We start from the raw sequence: 24,874 nt of genomic DNA, 5'->3' as shown, positions 1-24,874 counted from the left end.
TTGGAATAGATGAGCCTTGGGCTCCCTTCCACCCTATGGTTATAGTATTTATTTATTTATTTATTTATTTATTTATTTAAATATACAGCTATTCAGCCAAAGATCACAAGGCAGTTCACAACATAAAAATACAAAATGAGAACACAAAATACTGAAAAACTCCACAAACCAATAACCCTTGTCCCACACGATTTAAAAGGACATAGATTGTTTTATTAGCCAATGGCCTGGTTATACAGAAATGTTTTTTCCTGGCACCTAAATATATATATTGAACACTCCAGAGGAGCCTCCCTGGGGAGAGCATCACACAAATGGGTAGCCACTACAGAAAGGGCCAGTTCTTGTATTGTCGATCTCCTGTCCTCCAGTGAAGCAGCAACAGGAAGAAAGGCTTCAGATGATGATTGCAGGGGGGTCCAGGTTGATTCCTATGATTCTGTGTGCTTCTTCGGTTATTTGGAATAAACACCATTAAAATCTGAGCAAAATGAATAATATTGGGCTGTAACCACATACAGCCAGGATACCAATTACAGAACTGCTTCTGAGTAATGATATCATACTATTAAAGAATTACCGTATTTTTCGCCCTATAGGACGCACCGTCCCATAAGGCGCACCTAGGGGTTTTTTTTGGGGGGGGGGAAATAAAGGGGAAAAAAATTATCCCCCCCCAGCCCCCAGAACAGACAACTCTCTGCAAGCTGTGGGAGCCCAGTGCTGGCTCCCGCTGCTTGCTGAGAGCTGCGCGAAGCCTGGGCACGCTGAGCTCAGCGCACCCAGGCTTCAGCATGCAGGCAACTCTCCGCAAGCCTTGGGAGCCCAGCGCAGGGCTCCCGCACCTTGTGGAGAGCCGCACAAAGTCTGAGCACACTGAGCTCAGTGTGCCCAGCCTTCGGCATGCAGGCAGCTCTCCGCAAGCCGTGGGAGCCCAGCACAGGGCTCCTGCGCCTTGCAGAGAACCGTGCGAAGCCTGGAGAGTGAAAGGGGTCGGTGCGCACCGACCCCTCTCGCTCTCCAGGCTTCAGTGAAAGCCTGCATTTGGCCCATAGGATGCACACACATTTCCCCTTCATTTTTGGAGGGGGAAAAGTGCGTCCTATGGGGCGAAAAATACGGTATATGCCTTCCCACAAGTATGCATTCTAAGTATATTTTGTAGTGGAAAGTCCCCTCTTTTCAGTGGAGTTCACACCCAAGAAGGTGAGTTCAGAGATTTTGCTGGAACCCGGAACCTGCTACCACTTCTCCCACCACCTGAACCCATGCGCCTCCCCCCCCCCAGCTCAAATGAAAGAGCAGCAGCAGAGGGGACAGCTGCAGAGACCAAAAACTAGTTCAAAGAGGACTTGAACTTCACATGATGGCTGCACTAATCATTACTCGGAACATGTAATGCTGTAATTTTGTTTAAAAAAATATTTTTCATAAGCACATCAGAATAAAATAAAACACACTGAATAATTAAATACTAAATTTAATTAGTCCTAAGAATCCTAGCATGGATGATATCTGTTATGGGGACGGCTAGTTAATTTGTGTAGCAAGCGGTCATTGTGCACATTCACCACACCTCATGGAGAATGTGCACCCAATGCATCCGTGAAGAGGGAATTGTGCCTATTTCCTAGTCAGCATGCATAATGTCCTAAGAGGTTTTAGGGAATGTGCATATCTGGCCTGTATTTGGTAGATTTTCCACGCAATGCGCACACTCCCTGGTCACGGCCTCCAGGACATATGCCCTTTTTCTATCTGAACCCCCTTGGCTGCTTCTGGACCACTGCCTCTTCTTGCGCAGCCCACAACCTTCCCTTCCAGTAATCAGATGAGCAGTGGGGTCAGTCAGAACCAGAGGTGATGGGGGAGGGGAGCTGAAGAAGGGCTCCCCAGCAGGGGAAAGGGGGCTGCGAAGGAAAAGGTGTGATGTCCATCTGATCCATGCCATGGCCATTTTGGGCCCAGTCCACCACTGGCAAGTGGTCTGACCCCTGCCTTTCCCCCCAGCTGGCATGAAATGCTCTCAGTTCCACTAAAAAAAGGGCAGGCCACATTGCTGCTTCTTTTACAGTTCTTCAGAACTGTACGCAAGCTATACCTCTGTAATGCTTTGCCCAACCTTACTTCCCTGGTTTGAAGTTGTTTGATGTTAGAAATGCCCTCATATTGATGGAAGGATGCATTCACCTTCTCTGACATCACTCCAGAGGCTAAGCATGTGGCCTGTGTCACTTCTCCACACTGCAATCCAAAGAGAGCTTCAGAGCTTGAGGAAATGGCAGGGCCACCACTGGATTTGTAGTCCTGCTGCTCATGCCAGCAGAAAAAGCAGCAGAAGGGAAGCGAGGAGGGGCCAGAGGGGCAAATTGCTTCATGGGTGAAGCCATCATATGATGGTACCTGGCCTGACTTGGGCTCCAGACTGGCAGAGCAATTTGGATGTGCTTCTCTGTTAAGTCATGATGCTCCCCTGGCTGAGTTTGGAATGCTCCCATGCTGTGCTTGTGCCCTGCCAACACATAGTGCTATAGACTTGAATAAAGTGTGGCAGGGAGAAGAGGATTGGGCCACCTTTCTCCCATCAACAGCTGGATTCTCTTGGAGTAATCTCTCAGCAGAGGGTAGAATCAGAGATGCTTCACACTCTTCTTCCCCCACTTCCTCCCCCCTCCCCCAACCTCTTCTCCACTGCTGGCTGGTTGAATCTTCCCTCCCCATGATTCCCATGATGACTGAAGCTTGGGGGGGTGGTTACTTCCATCAGAATTGTGGAAGAGGGAGGGGAGGTTTAAAACATTTTGCTTCCTGAAAAGTGGGGTGAACTGCCTATCAGTATCCTAAGGCCCCACCTCATGGAGGGCAAGGAGGGAGCAGAGAGAGAAAGAAACAGGAACATTAAGGGCGAGAGCACCCAAAACCCTCCCACCAGTTCCACCAGTTCCACCACCTGGCTCAGCGTGTTTTTACACGAGTAGAATGTGTCCTTTTATTTAAAATGCATCTCTGGATTATTTGTGGGGCCTGCCCGGTGTTTTTATGTGAGTAGAATGTGTCCTTTTATTTAAAATGCATCTCTGAGTTATTTGTGGGGACTGCCTGGTGTTTTTATGTGAGTAGAAGGTGTGCTTTTATTTAAAATGCACCTCTGGGTTATTTGTGAAGGGCAAGAAGGGAGCAGAGAGAGAGAGAGAGCACCCAAGACCCTCCCACCGGTTCCACAAGCCAGCCTACAATCTTTGCCTGAGACAATCACCAGGGTGACCTGTGACTATTTAGGACAGTCTTTCTCAACCTGTGGGTCCCCAGATGATGTTGAACTACAACTCCCATCATCCCTAGCTAGCAAGGCCAGAGCTTAGGGATGATGGGAGTTGTAGTCCAACAACACCTGGGGACCCACAGGTTGAGAACCGCTGGTTTAGGGTCTTTAATCAAGTATAGGGTAGTAGTGAGAGTGTTGGGCTAGGGATGGGGAAAGCAAATCCCTCCTTCTCCATGGCACTCCTTGGGCCACATCTGGACATTTACTGTCTCGCCTACTGGCTCCTTGGAGGAAGGGTAAAATATAAACATAATAGAAAGCAAATAGAATTGCATCTTCAAGAGCTAATCAAGGCTAGAGATCTAATGGAGGCAGTTAAACTGCTGCGCCACATCATATCAAATCCCAGCTGCAATAGAATTTAGTCAGAAGATGGAAAATTAGAATTGAAGAGACCAGGTTGCAAAAAACCATTTTTATTGATGATTTGGTAGATACATTGACAAATGATACAAACATGATTCTATGCATTCAAGAAGCAAATGATTCAGGACCCGTCCGGGCTTTCCTGATTTGCCTCTGCAGGAGTCATACACAGAAATGGTTATACAATGAAAGATTAAGGAAACCTCAGAGACTATTATATGGCAAAAGAAAAAAATACCCTCCCATAAGACATACCCCCGGCTTGTGCCAATATAGAGCAGGTAACAAGCCTCCAATAGGAAAAGTCAAACAAACAAAGTGATGCAACATGCTGAGCCACAACAAGCTTTTCAGTGCACTTTAATTCAATGCATACTTTAAGCACATGACACTATTACAACAAAGCAGTGACTGATAGTATTGAATAATAATTGGTGACATTCTAGTTAATAGATTGCAAGACATCCTCCTCATAGGATCAGCTAATTTCCCTGATTCTAAAAAGCATGCTGTGGGTGATCAGCTTTAGAATGGGAGCCTAACCCCTTAAATTAGAGGAGGGTCTCCTACTTCTTCTCTGACCTAGCCGGGGTTTTTTTGCCGCCCTGGTTTGTCTGTGAGGCAGAAGGAGGGCCAATTCGGAGTGGGACAAATCCTGTTGGATACCACATGATGGTCACATTCTCAGAGCCCCTAGCTTGGGGCTGCACACTCGGTGGGCTGCCAGGTGCAGCAGCAGGAGCGCCACGGACACTCTGAAGACCCTCTGCACCAGCAGGCGACGGTGCAGCCAATGTGCTGGAGCGATCGGAGGAGTCATGGGATCTTTCAGAAGGGGTGACCTCTAGCTCGATCCCTTCCTGTGCTTCGCGGGTGGATCTCTTTCTACGCCAGAATATCTTGTAAGTACGGTAAACAGCCAAGTAGAATACCACGCTAGCAGCAACTCCTCCGGTAAACAAAGTCACCCTCTCCCACTCTGAAACAGAAGAAAGATTGTGATTAGTGCTTGTTCTGCTACCCTTTTGCTCGAGAGTTCGGCTCAACGGGACAAACTGGACTCCCCAGGAATGGAGCAGGGGATTTTGAATTCCAAAACTAGGAGGAGCGCGGATATGGCTAGCATCCTAAGGTAAAGTATCTCAAACTGAAGCCATTCTTCAGGAGTCAATACGCCAAGAAATAAAGCCCACCGCATACTGAGTACAGGAACTACCTTCCCCTCCTTCTTTAGGTACCAAGATAAATATCCTAATATTCTCAAGGAAAGGAAAGTGTTTCATAGTAACCGAAGTCTTACTACACTCATCTGAGAAGACTCCCTGGGACAAACGTTCCTATACGGGAGCAGCCTAGAAAGCAGGACACTCCGGACTTTTTCGGGAAAGTTGCCCACTCCCCACCCCGTGTACAAATCTTGCCAAACTCTTTCGGACCTACTTGCATGCCTGTCAGCAAGCTAGTCCGACGGCGGCAACCCAGAGTCTTCTGCGCATCACCGCAAGTTCAAGAGCGGGACGGACAGAAATAGAAGGAAATGGGAACCAGCTGGGGAGCGGGGAACCTACGTCTAAAAGAGAGAGGACGGCAGGTTCGCATGCAGAATTAGGGGCAGCGCGCAGGTAGTGTTCACCCAAGGTACTAAGAGATAGAAAGGGAGGTGGTCGCCTTACGGGTCACTGGAGGCGAAGTAGGGCACTGGTGTGGTCCGCCGTCGGTGGGGCGCGCTGGGGAGCCCTCGGCGAGCTCTTCTAAGGAGCAATTGCGCATCTGATCGCAGGTCCCGCAGCAGAACTTGACTTCGGCGCCGTCGGGTTGCCCCGCGCACTGGAAAGCTTCCACCTGCGGCGGCTCCATCCCGTACAGCCACTGAGCGCACATCGATCCATTGGTCTCGTTCAGCATCAAGGGGTCTTCGGTGGGAGCAGGGGCCGTGCTCTGGGTCTCGCCACAAGGCAGAAGGCGCAGCAACAGCAGCAGAAGAAGAGCAGAACACTTCATGGCGGCGCAACTGTCAGCTGGGCTCACCTCGAAGAACTGACCGACTCTCTCCAGCAAGCGAACGAAGTCTGCCTGGCTAGTCTAACCCGCCCCCCACCCGGACAGGTCCGTCCCACTCAAGCGCAGCCAGTCAGAGACAATGTCCCGTTATCAAACATCCTCTCTTAAAGGCTGCATAGGCGCTGTATCCGCTGGGGCGGCCCCGATTCTGGCTGCACGAGCGCTCCGAGCAGAAAGCCAGCTTACACTGGAAGCCAGACCCTTGGTCTATCTCCCTAGGTGTCCTCTCCGCTACACGGCAACTCTTCTCTGGGCTTTCAAAGGGGGGCGGTGGGTGGATCATTCCCGACCCTGCCCGGGAATTGAACCAGGGACCTTGCGCCTTCTATGCAGGTGCTCTAGTATGGAGAGCTGGTGGGGTTTAGAGGCATCGAAACGCTCCCTTCCCGTGGCAAGTGGGCGCCAGAAGCTCCAGAAGCGGACTGAAATTTGTCTCCTTCCCGGTTGGGGGGGGGGGCTATCCCCAGGAGTCTACCCAAGCTTACTCAGGAGTAACAGAACAAACTTAGTTGGTCTCTAAGGCGCTATTAGCCAAAATCCATGTTTGAGTTAGAAACAAACGGAGCGTGAAGATATATACTCGCAAGAAAAGCTCCGTCTAGACGCATCACTCTTTAGAAAAACAGCTGGCTCTGCCGCTCCAAGCCTGGACCACTCATAAGTCTCTGTTGTTCAGAGGCGATTCTTAAGGGGCAGTGTGGTGCAGTGGTCAGAATGCTGTCCCATAACCTTGAGGCAGTCAGTTTCTCTCAATTTAACCTACCTTGCGCAAAGTCAGAAGCTATGTGTTTCAACACCCCTCCTCACACCCAAAAAGAACTCACTAATGTAACCAAGATAAAACTTTGCCACACCAAGTTCAGATACCTAGGGGTACAAATAACCAGAAACCTCAATAAATTATACCTGCACAACTACAAGCCCCTGTGGCAACAAATAAACAAAGACCTAAAGAGGTGGAATGACATGAATTTCACTCTCTCAGACAAAATAGCCATGATCAAAATGATCACGCTCCCAAAACTAACCTACCTATTCCAAACCCTCCCAATCTGGATTCCCCAACCCAACTCTGTGTGGGAATGTTCTGGGGTGCAGGAGAGGATATATTGACTAATTATATCCTTATCCAACTTGTGCTAACAAGTTCCCAAAATATCAGCAGAGTTTATAGACATTCCCCTTTAAGTTCACAACGGTAACGCTTGCACAGGTTCGCTAGAACCTCTATAATAATTACTCTGGTAATTTCCCCTTTTGTTCCCTCTTAAAATACAAGACACGACATAGTCTTTATAAAAGTATAAAAGAGTTTACTCACGTTCTGTTCACAATATGATCCCAGAAGGTAGGCAGGCTTAAAAAGGTTACATGCACTTAGAGACTATCTTGTAGCAAGATAGTACTGTCCTCTCTTGGCTGAGAGCCAAGAGGGCATCCTTAGATGTTTCCTCATCGAAGGAAGATGGCAGAGAGAGAGGCAAGAGGCAAGAGGCAAGAGAGAGAGTGGCTGCCTGCCCTGTGCTTTTATCATTACCTGCACAGGTGAGGCCACACCCACCTCTGGTCACATGCGGAGGAAGTCCGTCCCCAGGAAGTTTACCTGCTTGCTGGACAGACATCCCTCCCCATGTTCTAACATGTACACTCTAGGAATGTTGTCATTGACTGCTCCTGTGTTTACATCCCACATACCCCTTCTCAGGCAATACAACATTATACAAAACATAAACAACTTTATTCAACCACCCAGAGTCCCAGCTTGACACGTAGATTCTGGAAACTCTCTCTTGGTAGGGGTTTCGTCAGGATGTCAGCAGTCATCTCTTGGGTGCTGCAGTAGGATAGTTCCACAAGTCCATCCTGGATCATCTGGCGTATGTAGTGGTATTTAACCCCAATGTGTTTTGTTCTGGCCAGGAACTTCTCACTCTGCGTCAGCTTTAGGCAACTTTGATTGTCCTCTAGCAAGCTGACAGGCCCTTTTCTCACCAACCCAAAGTCCTTTATGAGTTGATCAAGCCAGGCGATCTCTCTGCAGGCTTCTGTTGCTGCAACGTATTCTGATTCTGTGGAAGATAATGCTACACAGCTCTGTTTATAACTGCCCCATGAAACAGGTCCATCACCAAACATGAAAACATGACCACTTGTTGATTTATAATCAGCATTATCCCCAGCCCAATCCGCATCAGTATACCCAACCAACTTAGGGTCTCTGACGGCTGGTAACCTTAATTTACAATTCATGGTACCCTTCAAATATCGCACCACCCTCTTTACACCTGCCCAATCATGCTCAGTGGGAGAATTCACTTTTCTGCTAAGAATCCCCACAGCATTTGCTAAGTCAGGTCTACATGTGGTAACTAAATACAAAAGTTTACCAATCGCCGACCTGTAGTCATTGTTGTCTGGCAACTGCTTCGAATCCTGCTGATTCTTCAGGAAGTCAGTAGCCATCGGTGTAGCGACTGGATGTGCGTCTTGCATCTGCATGTGCTCAATTAGCTCGTGGATCTTCTGTCTTTGGCTGAGAAGAAATGAGCCGTCCTCTTCTCTTTCCACCTGGATCCCGAGGTAGTACTGGACATCTCCTAGCTCCTTGACCTCCACCTCTTTGCTAAGGTGTTTTACTATCTGTGTATAGTCTTTCTCACTTGCTGTGGCAATAATCAGGTCATCAACAAATGCTAAGATATATGAGAATTGTCCATTATTTGACTTACTGTACAAGCACTTGTCAGCGTCGCCTTGCTTGTACCCAAGTTGCGTCAGCATTTTATGCAACTTCTGGTTCCAGGCTCTAGCAGCCTGTTTAAGTCCATAAAGTCCTTTCTGCAGTTTGCACACTAAATGTGCCTCATGTGGTTTCACAAAACCTTTAGGCTGTTTCATATAAATTTCCTCAGAAATCTGCCCATGTAGAAAAGCGGTTGCAATGTCTATGTGTTTCACTCTCATTTTCTTGGAGGCTGCAATGCTTAAAAGCATTCTTACGCTGCTGTACCTCACGGTTGGTGCAAAAACTTCATCATAGTCTTCACCAAAACGCTGTGAAAATCCCTGTGCTACAAGTCTAGCTTTGTAGCGCTGCACTTCTCCTTCTGACCCCTTCTTAACCTTGAAAACCCATTTACTGCCAATGGCCTTCTTACCGGGAGGCAGCTCAGTGAGTGTCCAGGTCTTGTTCTGATGCAGTGCATCCATCTCCTCCTGCGCGGCCTTCCTCCAGAGACTGGCTTCTGCAGCTGGCATCTCCTGTATCTCTTCCCAAGTGGAAGGTTCCTGTGGAAACGCCGACCCTGCAAAGTAGGACAACCGTAATGGTGGGACACCTTTGTTGGTTCTGGACGAGCGCCTGACCTCTGGTTCTGCGACCGCATCAGCTTCCTCATCCTCCTCCAACGTAGGCATGTCCCCATCTGAGTCCTCATCTTCGTCTCTGGTGCCGCCAGGGTTCTGGTCCTCTGCGTCTTCTGGTGCGTCGCCTGTAGGGGGCGCTGTAACACTTGAAGGCAGATTATTACTTTGTGGGGTCTCAAAAGGGAAATATACAAATTCTTGAGTCCTTTCTGACTCATCTGAAGAATCCACAACAGTGTTCCTAGTGTCTACTTTTCCATATTCATCAAAATAAACCGCATGGTATGCATTTGTCTTACCAGTTTGTAAGTCCATAATTCTGTATCCTTTGCCTCCAGAGGCATATCCCACAAGGATACCTGCTTTTGCCCTGGAGTCAAGCTTGTGTCTGTGTTCCTTGGGCACGTGGAAGTAACATGGACTTCCAAACACACGTATGTGCGACAGATTGGGAGCTTTCCCATGCCAAAGTTCAAATGGTGTGCGCTCTGCACCTTTAGTTGGCAGTCTATTCTGCAAATAGACCGACGTGTACACTCCTTCGGCCCACAGCTTCTGTGGCAAACATGCGTCCCTTAGCATGCACCTTGTCATGTCCATAATGGACCTAAACTTTCTCTCAGCTATGGCATTCTGCTGTGGTGTGTAAGGAATTGTGGTTACGTGTGCAATTCCTTCCTTGGCCAGGAGAGCCTGCATTTCATTTGAGCAGTACTCACCTCCATTGTCGCTCATTAGCACAGCTGGAGCTCTCTGGAATTTGTTCTTGACCATGGCAATGTATTCCTGGAGCTTGTCCACTGTCTCACTCTTCTCTTTGAGAAAATATACAACACAAAATCTTGAAAAGTCATCCAGAAATATTAAAATATATCTATTCTTTCCCAGTGAGGGAACACTCATGGGTCCACATATGTCAGTGTGCACTATGTCAAGCACTTTGTTGCTTCTTTGTTCTGCACAACGTGGAAATGAAGGTTTTACAGCCTTCTCAGTAATACAGCTTATGCACTTTGCTGGAGCTTTGTTGCTCTGCTTTACCTGCAAACCTCTTACAAGATCTCTTTTCTGTAGATCCAGAATGACGTTGGTGTCTCTATGTCCAAGCCTTCTGTGCCATAGGTCCAGATCTGCTTCATCCTTCTGGCTGGAATGTGCCACTTTTGCAGACTGATTCTGTTCTCTGAAAGATCAAGCTCATATACACCATTGATTAGCTCTGCTTGAGCAAACACTTTGCCATTTCTAGTCACCTTGCATTCTCCATTTCCAAATGTGATCTGGAAACCTTTCTTGTCCAGTGTGGACACGCTGATTAAATTGCAGCTCAGCTCTGGTACATACAAAACTCTAGAGATTGTGTTCTCAATGCATTCATTGTTTATATTGCATTTCAGACTCATGGAACCTGCACCTTTTGCTTTAACAATGTTCCCATCTGCAATTTCAATTTCAGATCCTTCTTCATCATTTATCTCATTAAAATAGTCCTTTTTATATGAAAAATGCGAGCTGGCACCTGAATCAATTATCCATTTATTACGTCTATTTTCACGATTCTGGACAGTTAAATTCCTTTCTTGCAGTAGCCATGTGCATTCACATTTCCCCTTCTTTTCTCCTTTTGGCTGAAAGGGGTGGGGTTTCTTGGCTTTAGGAGCCCTGCAATTCTTTGCAATGTGTCCTTCTTTGTTACAATTGAAACAAATCACTTTCTTAGGCATCTCTTTGGACTTTGTAAATTGCCTAGATGCATAACTACTGTCTTTGCTTCTAGCATTTCTCACTGGAGATTCAGCTCTATCTCTGCATTCTTCTTTTAAATAACCAATCAAGTCTTTAAAAGTCAGACCTGTCTATGATCCATCAAACTTACAAATGCGCTAAAGCGTGGTCCAAGTGATGACAACAAAAATGCTATCTTTGTATCTTCATCAAAAGCTTTGGGAGTCAAATCAATTCTTTGAATAATCTCAGTAAACTTGTTGATGTGCTCTGTGAATTCCTGTTTTGAATTCATCCTCACTCTGGTTAATTTACACACCAAGTTTCTGAAGCAGTTTATGCTAGATTCTCCATACACGCGCTCAATATCTCTTAAGATTTGAGATGCATCATCTGTACTATTTATTAATGATAGCTGCTCATCACGAAGTCCACTCAAAATTATGTGTCTAGCTTCGCTGTTCATGCGTTTCCAAGCACTTATCTTGGCTAAAGCTTCCTCAGACGATCCCGTAGGTTGAGGGTTTAAAGCTTCCAAAATGTGCTTATAATCTAAACATGCTATCAAGCGCTGCTTCCAGTGCATGAATTTGTGTTCATTCAGCACAGGCATTCCTAGCTTTGCATCACTATCAAAAGCTGCTCTAGCCATCTTAAAATCCAAAAATTTGAAAATTCTTCAAAATTTCAAAATTTCTCAAAATTTTAAAATCAAAATCTCAAAAATCTCAAAATACAAAACAATTCTTCACTGCCTTGGGTCACTGTGAACTCTGAGGGAAGGGGGGGGGGTTGCTTAATCCCCACTGCACAATGGAACAAAGGACCATGTGCTTACCAGGAAGTTAACTCAGAAAAATACTACTCAACTCAAAATCACAATCCAACGCAATCCTTCAAAAATACGCAGAAATATGCAATACTGGGCCCAATAACCCTTTGTGGGAATGTTCTGGGGTGCAGGAGAGGATATATTGACTAATTATATCCTTATCCAACTTGTGCTAACAAGTTCCCAAAATATCAGCAGAGTTTATAGACATTCCCCTTTAAGTTCGCAACGGTAACGCTTGCACAGGTTCGCTAGAACCTCTATAATAATTACTCTGGTAATTTCCCCTTTTGTTCCCTCTTAAAATACAAGACACGACATAGTCTTTATAAAAGTATAAAAGAGTTTACTCACGTTCTGTTCACAATATGATCCCAGAAGGTAGGCAGGCTTAAAAAGGTTACATGCACTTAGAGACTATCTTGTAGCAAGATAGTACTGTCCTCTCTTGGCTGAGAGCCAAGAGGGCATCCTTAGATGTTTCCTCATCGAAGGAAGATGGCAGAGAGAGAGGCAAGAGGCAAGAGGCAAGAGAGAGAGTGGCTGCCTGCCCTGTGCTTTTATCATTACCTGCACAGGTGAGGCCACACCCACCTCTGGTCACATGCGGAGGAAGTCCGTCCCCAGGAAGTTTACCTGCTTGCTGGACAGACATCCCTCCCCATGTTCTAACATGTACACTCTAGGAATGTTGTCATTGACTGCTCCTGTGTTTACATCCCACACTCTGCAGATGGCAGAGAAAACTACACTCTTTTATCTTCTCACAGAAAAAACCAAGAATAAGCCCCAAATACCTGCACCTCCCCACCTCAGAGGGAGGATGGGGAATCCCCAACATAGAAGCATATTACAGTGCCAACCAAATACACCATATAATCCAGTACATACTAGAAGATGAGACAAAACAATGGGTACACCTAGAGAGGGACACAATTGAAAATACCTGCACCACAGCATACCCACTCCTCCCAAACAAACTGAGGAAAATTCCCACAACACTTAACAGGTACACACAGACCATGCTCAAAGCATGGAAAACAGAAATAGGCAAACTATCCCCATCCCCACTAACTCCGCTGGCGTACCATCTATTATTACATCACACAGCACAAAACCTCCAGATAAAAACCTGGGAAACCAAAGGCTTATATCGTCTAATAGACCTCTATAAAATAGCAAACCTTTGTCAACACAAGAAATACAAGGCAGACTAGAGGACACCCAAATGTCCTGGTTAACACATCACCAATTACATGCCCTCTTAAGCAATCCAGTAGTAAAATCAGCAGCAACTCGGCCACTGACAACCTTTGAAAACCTCGTCCTAACAATAAAGGGACATGGTAAAGGGATGGTATCTGCAGTATACAAAATACTACTACAAAATCCCACAAACTCCCTTGTTGTTGTTGTTGTTTAGTCGTTTAGTCGTGTCCGACTCTTCGTGACCCCATGGACCAGAGCATGCCAGGCACTCCTGTCTTCCACTGCCTCCCGCAGTTTGGTCAGACTCATGTTTGTAGCTTCGAGAACACTGTCCAGCCATCTCGTCCTCTGTCGTCCCCTTCTCCTTATGCCCTTAAACTTTCCCAACATCAGGGTCTTTTCCAGGGAGTCTTCTCTTCTCATGAGGTGGCCAAAGTATTGGAGTCTCAGCTTCATGATCTGTCCTTCCAGTGAGCACTCAGGGCTGATTTCCTTAAGAATGGATAGGTTTGATCTTCTTGCAGTCCATGGGACTCTCAAGAGTCTCCTCCAGCACCATAATTCAAAAGCATCAATTCTTCGGCGATCAGCCTTCTTGATGGTCCAGCTCACACTTCCATACATCACTACTGGGAAAACCATGGCTTTAACTATACGGACCTTTGTTGGCAAGGTGATGTCTCTGCTTTTTAAGATGCGTCTAGGTTTGCCATTGCCTTTCTCCCAAGGAGCAGGCGTCTTTTAATTTCGTGACTGCTGTCACCATCTGCAGTGATCATGGAACCCAAAAAAGTAAAATCTCTCACTGCCTCCATTTCTTCCCCTTCTATTTGCCAGGAGGTGATGGGACCAGTGGCCATGATCTTCGTTTTTTTGATGTTGAGCTTCAAACCATATTTTGCGCTCTCCTCTTTCATCCTCATTCTTTAATTCCTCCTCACTTTCTGCCATCAAGGTTGTGTCATCTGCATATCTGAGGTTGTTGATATTTCTTCCGGCGATCTTAATTCCGGCTTGGGATTCATCCAGCCCAGCCTTTCGCATGATGAATTCTGCATATAAGTTAAATAACTAGGGAGACAATATACAGCCTTGTCGTACTCCTTTCCCAATTTTGAACCAATCAATTGTTCCATATCCAGTTCTAACTGTAGCTTCTTGTCCCACATAGAGATTTCTCAGGAGACAGATGAGGTGATCAGGCACTCCCATTTCTTTAAGAACTTGCCATAGTTTGCTGTGGTTGACACAGTCAAAGACTTTTGCATAGTCAATGAAGCAGAAGTAGATGTCTTTCTGGAACTCTCTAGCTTTCTCCATAATCCAGCGCATGTTTGCAATTTGGTCTCTGGTTCCTCTGCCCCTTCGAAATCCAGCTTGCACTTCTGAGAGTTCTCGGTCCACATACTGCTTAAGCCTGCCTTGTAGAATTTTAAGCATAACCTTGCAAGCGTGTGAAATGAGTGCAATTGTGCAGTAGTTGGAGCATTCTTTGGCACTGCCCTTCTTTGGGATTGGGATGTAGACTGATCTTCTCCAATCCTCTGGCCACTGCTGAGTTTTCCAAATTTGCTGGCATATTGAATGTAGCACCTTGACAGCATCATCATTTTAAATTTTAAATAGTTCAGCTGGAATATCATCACTTCCACTGGCCTTGTTATTAGCAGTGCTTTCTAAGGCCCATTTGACTTCACTCTCCAGGATGTCTGGCTCAAGGTCAGCAACCACACTACCTGGGGTATACGAGACATCCATTTCTTTCTGGTATAATTCCTCTGTGTATTCTTGCCACCTCTTCTTGATGTCTTCTGCTTTTGTTAGGTCCTTTCCACTTTTGTCTTTTATTATGGTAATCTTTGTACAAAATGTTCCTTTCATATCTCCAATTTTCTTGAACAGATCTCTGGTTTTTCCCATTCTATTGTGTTCCTCTATTTCTTTGCATTGCTCATTTAAGAAGGCCTTGCTATTGTCTCTCCTTGCTATTTTTTGGAAACCTGCATTCAATTTCCTGTATCTTTCACTATCTCCCTCGCATTTTCCTTGCCTCCTCTCCTCCGCTATTTGTAAGGCCTCATTGGACAGCCACTTTGCTTTCTTGCATTTCCTTTTCATTGGGATGGTTTTAGTTGCTGCCTCCTGTATAATGTTACGAGCCTCTATCCATAGTTCTTCAGGCACTCTGTCCACCAAATCTAAATCCTTAAACCTGTTCCTCACTTCCACTGTATATTCATAAGGGATTTGACTTAGATTGTATCTTACCGGCCCAGTGGTTTTTCCTACTTTCTTCAGTTTAAGCTTGAATTTTGCTATAAGAAGCTGATGATCTGAGCCACAGTCAGCTCCAGGTCTTGTTTTTGCTGACTGTATAGAGCTTCTCCATCTTTGGCTGCAGAGAATATAATCAATCTGATTTCGATGCTGCCCATCTGGTGATGTCCATGTGTAGAGTCGTCTCTTGTTGGAAAAGTATTTGTGATGACCAGCTTGTTCTCTTGGCAGAACTCTATTAGCCTTTGCCCTGCTTCGTTTTGAATTCCAAGGCCAAACTTGCCAGTTGTTCCTTTTATCTCTTGACTCCCTACTTTAGCATTCCAATCGCCTATAATGAGAAGAACATCCTTCTTTGGTGTCATTTCTATAAGGTGTTGTAAGTCTTCATAGAATTGGTCAATTTCAGTTTCTTCAGCACCAGTGGTTGGTGCATAAACTTGGATTACTGTGATGTTAAAAGGTCTGCCTTGGATTCGTATCAAGATCATTCTATCATTTTTGAGATTGCATCCCAGTACAGCTTTTGCCACTCTTTTGTTGACTATGAGGGCCACTCCATTTCTTTTACGGGATTCTTGCCCACAGTAGTAGATATGATGGTCATCCGAACTGAATTCACCCATTCCCGTCCATTTTAGTTCACTGATGCCCAGGATGTCAATATTTACCACATCCAACTTACCAAGGTTCATGGTTCTTACATTCCAGGTTCCTATGCAATATTTTTCTTTACAGCATTGGACTTTCCTTTTGCTTCCAGGCATATCCGCAACTGAGCGTCCTTTCGGCTTTGGCCCAGCTGCTTCATCAGCTCTGAATCTACTTGTACTTGTCCTCCGCTCTTCCTCAGTAGCATGTTGGACGCCTTCCGACCTGAGGGGCTCATCTTCCAGCGTCATAACTTTTATATGCCTGTTGTCTTTGTGCATGGAGTTTTCTTGGCAGGGATACTGGAGTGGCTTGCCAGTTCCTGCTCCAGGTGGATCACGTTTGGTCAAAACTCTCCACTATGACCTGTCCATCTTGGGTGGCCCTGCATGGCATAGCTCATAGCTTCTCTGAGTTATTCAAGCCCCTTCACCACGACAAGGCAGTGATCCATGAAGGGGACAAACTCCCTAGACACAATCAAAAAACAATGGGAAGATGACATAGGCTATGAGATTAACCCCACTCAATGGACCAGAATGTGGTCTAAACCCCCCTTTAAATCCATATCAACGAAAAGAAAAGAACTCACTCTGAACATCACCTATAGCTGGTACCTAACACCAAGAAAACTAGCGCTAATACGCCCAGGAACCTCACCAAAATGCTGGAGAGGGTGCACCTCCACAGGCACATACCTCCACATGTGGGTACTGGGTAGGTAAAGGTAAAGGTAAAGGGACCCCTGACCATTAGGTCCAGTTGTGACCGACTCTGGGGTTGCGGTGCTCATCTCGCTTTATTGGCCAAGGGAGCCAACGTACAGCTTCCGGGTCATGTGGCCAGCATGACTAAGCTGCTTGTGGCGAACCAGAGCAGCACACGGAAACACCGTTTACCTTCCCGCCAGAGCGGTACCTATTTATCTACTTGTACTTTGACATGCTTTCAAACTGCTAGGTTGGCAGGAGCAGGGACCGAGCAACGGGAGCTCACCCCGTCGCAGGGATTCGAACCGCTGACCTTCTGATCGGCAAGTCCTAGGATCTGTGGTTTAACCCACAGCACCACCAGTAGGACCATTCAAATATTTGGCAATTATAAACAGAGGTTAGGTGCCCAATTGTGAGAGGTTATTCAGCTGTGATTCCTGCATTGCAGGGGGTTGGATAAGATAACCATTGGGCTTTTCTTCCAACTCTACAGTTCTCTCTATGACAGTTCTCATCTATGCTGCCATTTCCTGGATGGCCCCCTCCCCCATTAGGCCATGTTGGTTTCAAGTGTTGAGCACATTACTGCCACTTTCTGCAGCCCTTGCCTCCCACTTGAAAGGAAGCTAAAGTGTGGGGCTCTGCATTTGATCACTATCAACCTTGGTTAGCCTCACTGTCTCTTAATCTCAGGATCATGGGTTCCAGGGGCATAGGAAGAGGGGGCGATGGGGGCAGCCTGTCCTGGGTGTCATCCCTGAGGGTGTGACAACCTCCCCCCGGACGGATTGCTGTGCTGCCCCCCTGGGTACCGATCACCACGCCGATCACCCCCCCCTGGACACCAATTGCTGCGCTGGTCGCCCCCCTGGGCACCAATCGCTGTGCCCATTGCCCCCAATGGGCACTGATCACTGCCCCTGTTGCCTTCCTTGGCGCCAATTACCACACTGATCGCCCCCCCGGGCAACTTGCCCCGCTCCCAACTGCACGGCATGTGTGCCGCTCTGGGTGCTAGCTCTGCCACTGATGGGTTCAAGCCCCATGTTGGGCAAAAAAAATCCTACATTGCAGGGGGTTGGACTAGATGGCCATTGGGTTCCCTTCTAACTCTATGATTCTATGCCATTTCTGTTGAAAGTTTAGGTGAAACTCAACTTTCAGTAAGGGGTTTACATTGGGTTATAATAGACCTCCAGGTTCCTAGGCTATTCCTGCACCTTTGACCTGTATGCTGATTTCTTTGTCCTTTGAAGTTTAGCCGGACACAGTCTTAACTTGCAACCCACTTACAACTTCCTCCCATTTGCACTTCAGGATGAGAGTTCCTCTTGGTTCTGTTGTCTGAGAACAAGCATGGTTGGCTTGGTTTTCTCTAGACCAATTTGAGATGGGGATTGTATGCAGAAGAAGCACCTCTCACTAATGGTGTATATAAGACTCATTTTTCGGAAGCCCAGAGTGAATGTGTGGCCCAATCCCTCCAGAAGGGTGACACAAATGTGGAACTTTGTCACAGAAAACTTGGCCACTGAGACATCAAAGCCATTATGGCTATACAGTACTGCACAAGGAACTTGAAAGAAGAGTAAAGGTAACTCAGGATGCTTCCATCACCAAAAAGTGTGTGAACTACATTACTGTACTGGGAAATTGTAAAACCTTCTTTTCCTCCATGCACAGAGCAAAGTACCAGAGTACTTGATGTTGTTCACACACTAATATATGTTTTCCACTGAATGTTCCCTCACAATAGAAAATTAAGCACCATCTAATTTTCTTAGATGCTTTCTCAAGATAAAATGTTGCACATATTCTTAAGGAGAGATGTGAAACCATGGAGGTGTTCAGAAAATACCTCACCACGGTGAACAACAAGTTCCAGAGGAAACCCAAAATTTTCATGAGCAATGATGGTGGTGAGTACACTTCACACCACATGAGAAACCTCTTGGAAGAGGAAGGCATTACACAGCTGAGGAGTGCACCCTACACTCTGCAACAGAACTCAGCTGCAGATAGAAAGTTTTTCTCTGCATGGTAAATGATACAAATCTCCCCAAACATATGTGGGGAGACACAGTATCCACTGCAGTGTACCTCCAAAACATACTGCCTACTAAGGGAGCTATACACTTGTGGGATGTAACCCACTGGTGCAGTTAAGTACAACATTACCTGTTTTGCTAGAGTGGACATGCAGGGGATGTTGGTCCAGCCAGTTGAACTTCCTGTTACACCTGGCTGGAGCATCCTTCTTTTGCATGTGACTAAGTAGGTGGGCATGACCTTTCCAGACCTGGTAAAAGGCCAAGTCACGGAGCCACCTCCCTTCTTCCCCTATTTCTTTTTTATCCTGCCTGTTTCCTGCTTCACCTGGACTACACTGCTGGCTCTCAGCCAGCAGTCCCTGGGTTATCTCCCATATGGGAGATATTTGTACTTATTTGTAACCTCAAGCCTTAAGCCTGTCTTCAGGGATCACACTGTGCTAATCATGAATAAACTTATTTTTGTTACTTATGAGTAAGACTGTTGTGTCTTTATTCTATTAGGAGGGATTCAAGGGATCTTACCAGGAATAATAGAATTTAAGAGATTCTAATGGGTCTGCAACCAGCTTCCTGTTGTGTAATAGGGGGATGCACTCTGCTATATGAAGAAACTTGCTAGCGTGAGTTAGGAAGGATAATATTAATAAATATATCCTCTCCTGCTACCCACAACATTCCCATAACACTCACCTTTTGAACTTTGGCATGCAAGAACATATGTGACACCCCCCCCCCCCAGGCAAAAACCAGACTCCAGAGCAGAACTAGGAATCATGCTAGGATATGCTTCTGGAGGCAAAGGATACAGAATTTTAGACTTAAAGATGGGAGAGATCAGTGTAAGTAAGACATGTAGTTCATTTTGATGAATGGTGCAAAGCTGATAAGAGAGGAACTGCAATAGATCTTTCTGAGCAACCAGAGGAAGAATCCCAAGCTCTCGGGTGCTTCCCAAAACAGGTATGCTGTACAGTGGTAACTCGGTTTAAGAACAGTCTGGTTTAAGAATGATTTGGTTTACAAACTCTGCAAAACTGGAAATAGCGTCCCGGTTTGAGACCTTTACCTTGGTCTAAAAACAGAATACAAACAGTGGAAGGGCACTGGTGGTGGGAGGCCTCATTAGGGAAAGCACGTCTCGGTCTAAGAATGGTTTTGGTTTAAGAATGGACTTCCAGAACAGATTAAGTTCATAAACCAAGGTACCACTGTATGTCAGTCCAGATCTGTTTCCTATTGTCACAGCATCCAGATGGAGCCATGAAGAGGAAGTAGAAGCAGAGGGTCAGGCTCCTAGCTGCTTCCTCCTCCTCCTCCTCCTCCTCCTCCTCTTCTCCTGTGATCACTCGTAGCCGAGTAAGATTGTCTTCCATAAACACGGTTTTAACAATGAGTCCGTAAGTGACTGTGGAGGCCAATTCTGGTTCCACATGTCCTTCCACAGTGGGGGCATTGGTTTCTGGGTGAGAGTTGATCATGGTGTGGATTTGCCAAGCGTGCCTTCCTCTTAGCATGATTCTCCCTTGTGTCCTGTGTTTGCGTGTCTTCAAAGCCCATGACACCTTTGGTAAAGGCTGTTCTCCAATTGGAGCACTCGCAGGCAAGTGTTTCCCAATTGTTGGTGTTTATACTACATTTTTAAAGATTGGCCTTGAGACAGTCTTTAAACCTCTTTTGGTGATCTTTGCTTCTTCCAGTGCACTGGTATTAGTTCGCCTGTCTTCCCAAGTTATGAGTAAAAATTTTCGGAGACACTGTTGATGGAATCTTTCGAGGAGCTGGAGATGGCGTTTATAAGTGGTCCATGTTTCACAAGCATACAATAAGTTTGGTAGTACAGTACAATAGCTTTGTAAACAAGCATTTTGGTTCCCCTGAGAATGTCCCGGTCCTCAAACACTCTGTACTTCAATTGGGAGAAAGCTGCATGTGCAGAGCTCAGGCGATGCTGGATTTCGGCATCAATGTTGGCCCTTGTGGAAAGATAACTGCCCGAGTAGGAGAAGTGAGCAACATTTTCCAATGTTAAACCACTGAGTAGGAATTGTGGCGCTGCAGAGGAGTTATTTTGTACTTTTTGGTGCAGCACTTTGGTTTTTTGGATGTAGAGCAATAGGCCAAGCTTTTCGTAAGCTTCTGCAAAGATATTTGGGATGGTTTGGAGGTCATCCTCTGAGCATGCACATACTACGTTGTCATCAGCATACTTAAGCTCTATGGCGGAAGTTAAGGTAACCTTACTCTTTGCTTTCTGCCTGCTCAGATTAAAGAGCTTTCCATCTGTTTGATATATGATTTCTACTCCAGTGGGGAGTTTCCCTTCGACAAAGTGTAGGATCATGGCAATGAAAATAATGAATAGAGTATTGGTGATAACACAACCCTGTTTAACATCTGATCCCACCGTGAATGGTTCACTTTGAGATCCATTGTTATCTGTGCTTGTTGCTATCATATTATCATGGAGGAGCTGAATGATGTTCACAAATTTATCTGGGCAGCCACCAAGATTCTCCTAGACCGCAAGATCTGCACAATCCCTAGAGCCTTCTACCTGGGAAGAGAGAGAGCAGATGCCAGCCACCGAAGCTTAGCCATCAAAGGATGCTGAGCAGGAAGAAATAGATGCAGTGCACCAGAGAAAAATCTGGATCCTTACTGACTGACTTCCTGGAAAGTGTGGGAATGTTCTGGGGTGCAGGAGAGGATATATTGACTAATTATATCCTTATCCAACTTGTGCTAACAAGTTCCCAAAATATCAGCAGAGTTTATAGACATTCCCCTTTAAGTTCGCAACGGTAACGCTTGCACAGGTTCGCTAGAACCTCTATAATAATTACTCTGGTAATTTCCCCTTTGTTCCCTCTTAAAATACAAGACACGACACAGTCTTTATAAAAGTATAAAAGAGTTTACTCACGTTCTGTTCACAATATGATCCCAGAAGGTAGGCAGGCTTAAAAAGGTTACATGCAGTTAGAATCTATCTTGTAGCAAGATAGTACTGTCCTCTCTTGGCTGGGAGCCAAGAGGGCATGTTGCTCCTTCAGAAGATGAAGATGGCAGAGAGGCAAGAGGCAAGAGGCAAGAGAGAGAGTGGCTGCCTGCCCTGTGCTTTTATCATTACCTGCACAGGTGAGGCCACACCCACCTCTGGTCACATGCGGAGGAAGTCCGTCCCCAGGAAGTTTACCTGCTTGCTGGACAGACATCCCTCCCCATGTTCTAACATGTACACTCTAGGAATGTTGTCATTGACTGCTCCTGTGTTTACATCCCACATACCCCTTCTCAGGCAATACAACATACACAAAACATAAACAACTTTATTCAACCACCCAGAGTCCCAGCTTGACACGTAGATTCTGGAAACTCTCTCTTGGTAGGGGTTTCGTCAGGATGTCAGCAGTCATCTCTTGGGTGCTGCAGTAGGATAGTTCCACAAGTCCATCCTGGATCATCTGGCGTATGTAGTGGTATTTAACCCCAATGTGTTTTGTTCTGGCCAGGAACTTCTCACTCTGCGTCAGCTTCAGGCAACTTTGATTGTCCTCTAGCAAGCTGACAGGCCCTTTTCTCACCAACCCAAAGTCCTTTATGAGTTGATCAAGCCAGGCGATCTCTCTGCAGGCTTCTGTTGCTGCAACGTATTCTGATTCTGTGGAAGATAATGCTACACAGCTCTGTTTATAACTGCCCCATGAAACAGGTCCATCACCAAACATGAAAACATGACCACTTGTTGATTTATAATCAGCATTATCCCCAGCCCAATCCGCATCAGTATACCCAACCAACTTAGGGTCTCTGACGGCTGGTAACCTTAATTTACAATTCATGGTACCCTTCAAATATCGCACCACCCTCTTTACACCTGCCCAATCATGCTCAGTGGGAGAATTCACTTTTCTGCTAAGAATCCCCACAGCATTTGCTAAGTCAGGTCTACATGTGGTAACTAAATACAAAAGTTTACCAATCGCCGACCTGTAGTCATTGTTGTCTGGCAACTGCTTCGAATCCTGCTGATTCTTCAGGAAGTCAGTAGCCATCGGTGTAGCGACTGGATGTGCGTCTTGCATCTGCATGTGCTCAATTAGCTCGTGGATCTTCTGTCTTTGGCTGAGAAGAAATGAGCCGTCCTCTTCTCTTTCCACCTGGATCCCGAGGTAGTACTGGACATCTCCTAGCTCCTTGACCTCCACCTCTTTGCTAAGGTGTTTTACTATCTGTGTATAGTCTTTCTCACTTGCTGTGGCAATAATCAGGTCATCAACAAATGCTAAGATATATGAGAATTGTCCATTATTTGACTTACTGTACAAGCACTTGTCAGCGTCGCCTTGCTTGTACCCAAGTTGCGTCAGCATTTTATGCAACTTCTGGTTCCAGGCTCTAGCAGCCTGTTTAAGTCCATAAAGTCCTTTCTGCAGTTTGCACACTAAATGTGCCTCATGTGGTTTCACAAAACCTTTGGGCTGTTTCATATAGATTTCTTCAGAAATCTGCCCGTGTAGAAAAGCGGTAGCAATGTCTATGTGTTTCACTCTCATTTTCTTGGAGGCTGCAATGCTTAAAAGCATTCTTACGCTGCTGTACCTCACGGTTGGTGCAAAAACTTCATCATAGTCTTCACCAAAACGCTGTGAAAATCCCTGTGCTACAAGTCTAGCTTTGTAGCGCTGCACTTCTCCTTCTGACCCCTTCTTAACCTTGAAAACCCATTTACTGCCAATGGCCTTCTTACCGGGAGGCAGCTCAGTGAGTGTCCAGGTCTTGTTCTGATGCAGTGCATCCATCTCCTCCTGCGCGGCCTTCCTCCAGAGACTGGCTTCTGCAGCTGGCATCTCCTGTATCTCTTCCCAAGTGGAAGGTTCTTGTGGAAACGCCGACCCTGCAAAGTAGGACAACCGTAATGGTGGGACACCTTTGTTGGTTCTGGACGAGCGCCTGACCTCTGGTTCTGCGACCGCATCAGCTTCCTCATCCTCCTCCAACGCAGGCATGTCCCCATCTGAGTCCTCATCTTCGTCTCTGGTGCCGCCAGGGTTCTGGTCCTCTGCGTCTTCTGGTGCGTCGCCTGTAGGGGGCGCTGTAACACTCGAAGGCAGATTAGTACTTTGTGGGGTCTCAAAAGGGAAATATACAAACTCTTGAGTCCTTTCTGACTCATCTGAAGAATCCACAACAGTGTTCTTAGTGTCTACTTTTCCATATTCATCAAAATAAACCGCATGGTATGCATTTGTCTTACCAGTTTGTAAGTCCATAATTCTATATCCTTTGCCTCCAGAGGCGTATCCCACAAGGATACCTGCTTTTGCCCTGGAGTCAAGCTTGTGTCTGTGTTCCTTGGGCACGTGGAAGTAACACGGACTTCCAAACACACGTATGTGCGACAGATTGGGAGCTTTCCCATGCCAAAGTTCAAATGGTGTGCGCTCTGCACCTTTAGTTGGCAGTCTATTCTGCAAATAGACCGACGTGTACACTCCTTCGGCCCACAGCTTCTGTGGCAAACATGCATCCTTTAGCATGCACCTTGTCATGTCCATAATGGACCTAAACTTTCTCTCAGCTATGGCATTCTGCTGTGGTGTGTAAGGAATTGTGGTTACGTGTGCAATTCCTTCCTTGGCCAGGAGAGCCTGCATTTCATTTGAGCAGTACTCACCTCTATTGTCGCTCATTAACACAGTTGGAGCTCTCTGGAATTTGTTCTTGACCATGGCAATGTATTCCTGGAGCTTGTCCACTGTCTCACTCTTCTCTTTGAGGAAATACACAACACAAAATCTTGAAAAGTCATCCAGAAATATTAAAATATATCTATTCTTTCCCAGTGAGGGAACACTCATGGGTCCACATATGTCAGTGTGCACTATGTCAAGCACTTTGTTGCTTCTTTGTTCTGCACAACGTGGAAATGAAGGTTTTACAGCCTTCTCAGTAATACAGCTTATGCACTTTGCTGGAGCTTTGTTGCTCTGCTTTACCTGCAAACCTCTTACAAGATCTCTTTTCTGTAGATCCAGAATGACGTTGGTGTCTCTATGTCCAAGCCTTCTGTGCCACAGGTCCAGATCTGCTTCATCCTTCTGGCTGGAATGTGCCACTTTTGCAGACTGATTCTCTGAAAGATCAAGCTCATATACACCATTGATTAGCTCTGCTTGAGCAAACACTTTGCCATTTCTAGTCACCTTGCATTCTCCATTTCCAAATGTGATCTGGAAACCTTTCTTGTCCAAAGTGGACACGCTGATTAAATTGCAGCTCAGCTCTGGAACAT

General features: G+C 46.0%; 2 protein-coding genes across 2 annotated transcripts in view; one reads left to right on the top strand and one right to left on the bottom strand.

The window, feature by feature from the left end:
* The window catches only part of LOC309333557 (uncharacterized protein C8orf48), a 417,965-nt gene that overhangs the window by 176,745 nt on the left and 216,346 nt on the right, over positions 1-24,874 (top strand). The window lies entirely within an intron of this gene.
* On the bottom strand, positions 4,258-5,724 carry LOC309333330 (uncharacterized protein; the record flags this gene model as incomplete). The annotated part of the gene is made up of 2 exons (XM_081846703.1): positions 5,365-5,724; positions 4,258-4,670 (listed from the first exon to the last, which is right to left on the bottom strand). Exons 1-2 carry the CDS (start codon positions 5,690-5,692, stop codon positions 4,258-4,260), a joined length of 741 nt encoding a protein of 246 aa, XP_081702829.1. The 5' UTR covers positions 5,693-5,724.

The sequence above is a fragment of the Podarcis erhardii genome (genome assembly GCF_964252035.2).
Source record: "Podarcis erhardii genome assembly, chromosome: Z".
NCBI lineage: Eukaryota > Metazoa > Chordata > Lepidosauria > Squamata > Lacertidae > Podarcis > Podarcis erhardii.
Note: the sequence above shows the minus strand (reverse complement) of the source record. Positions and strands in the feature narration are given on the sequence as shown.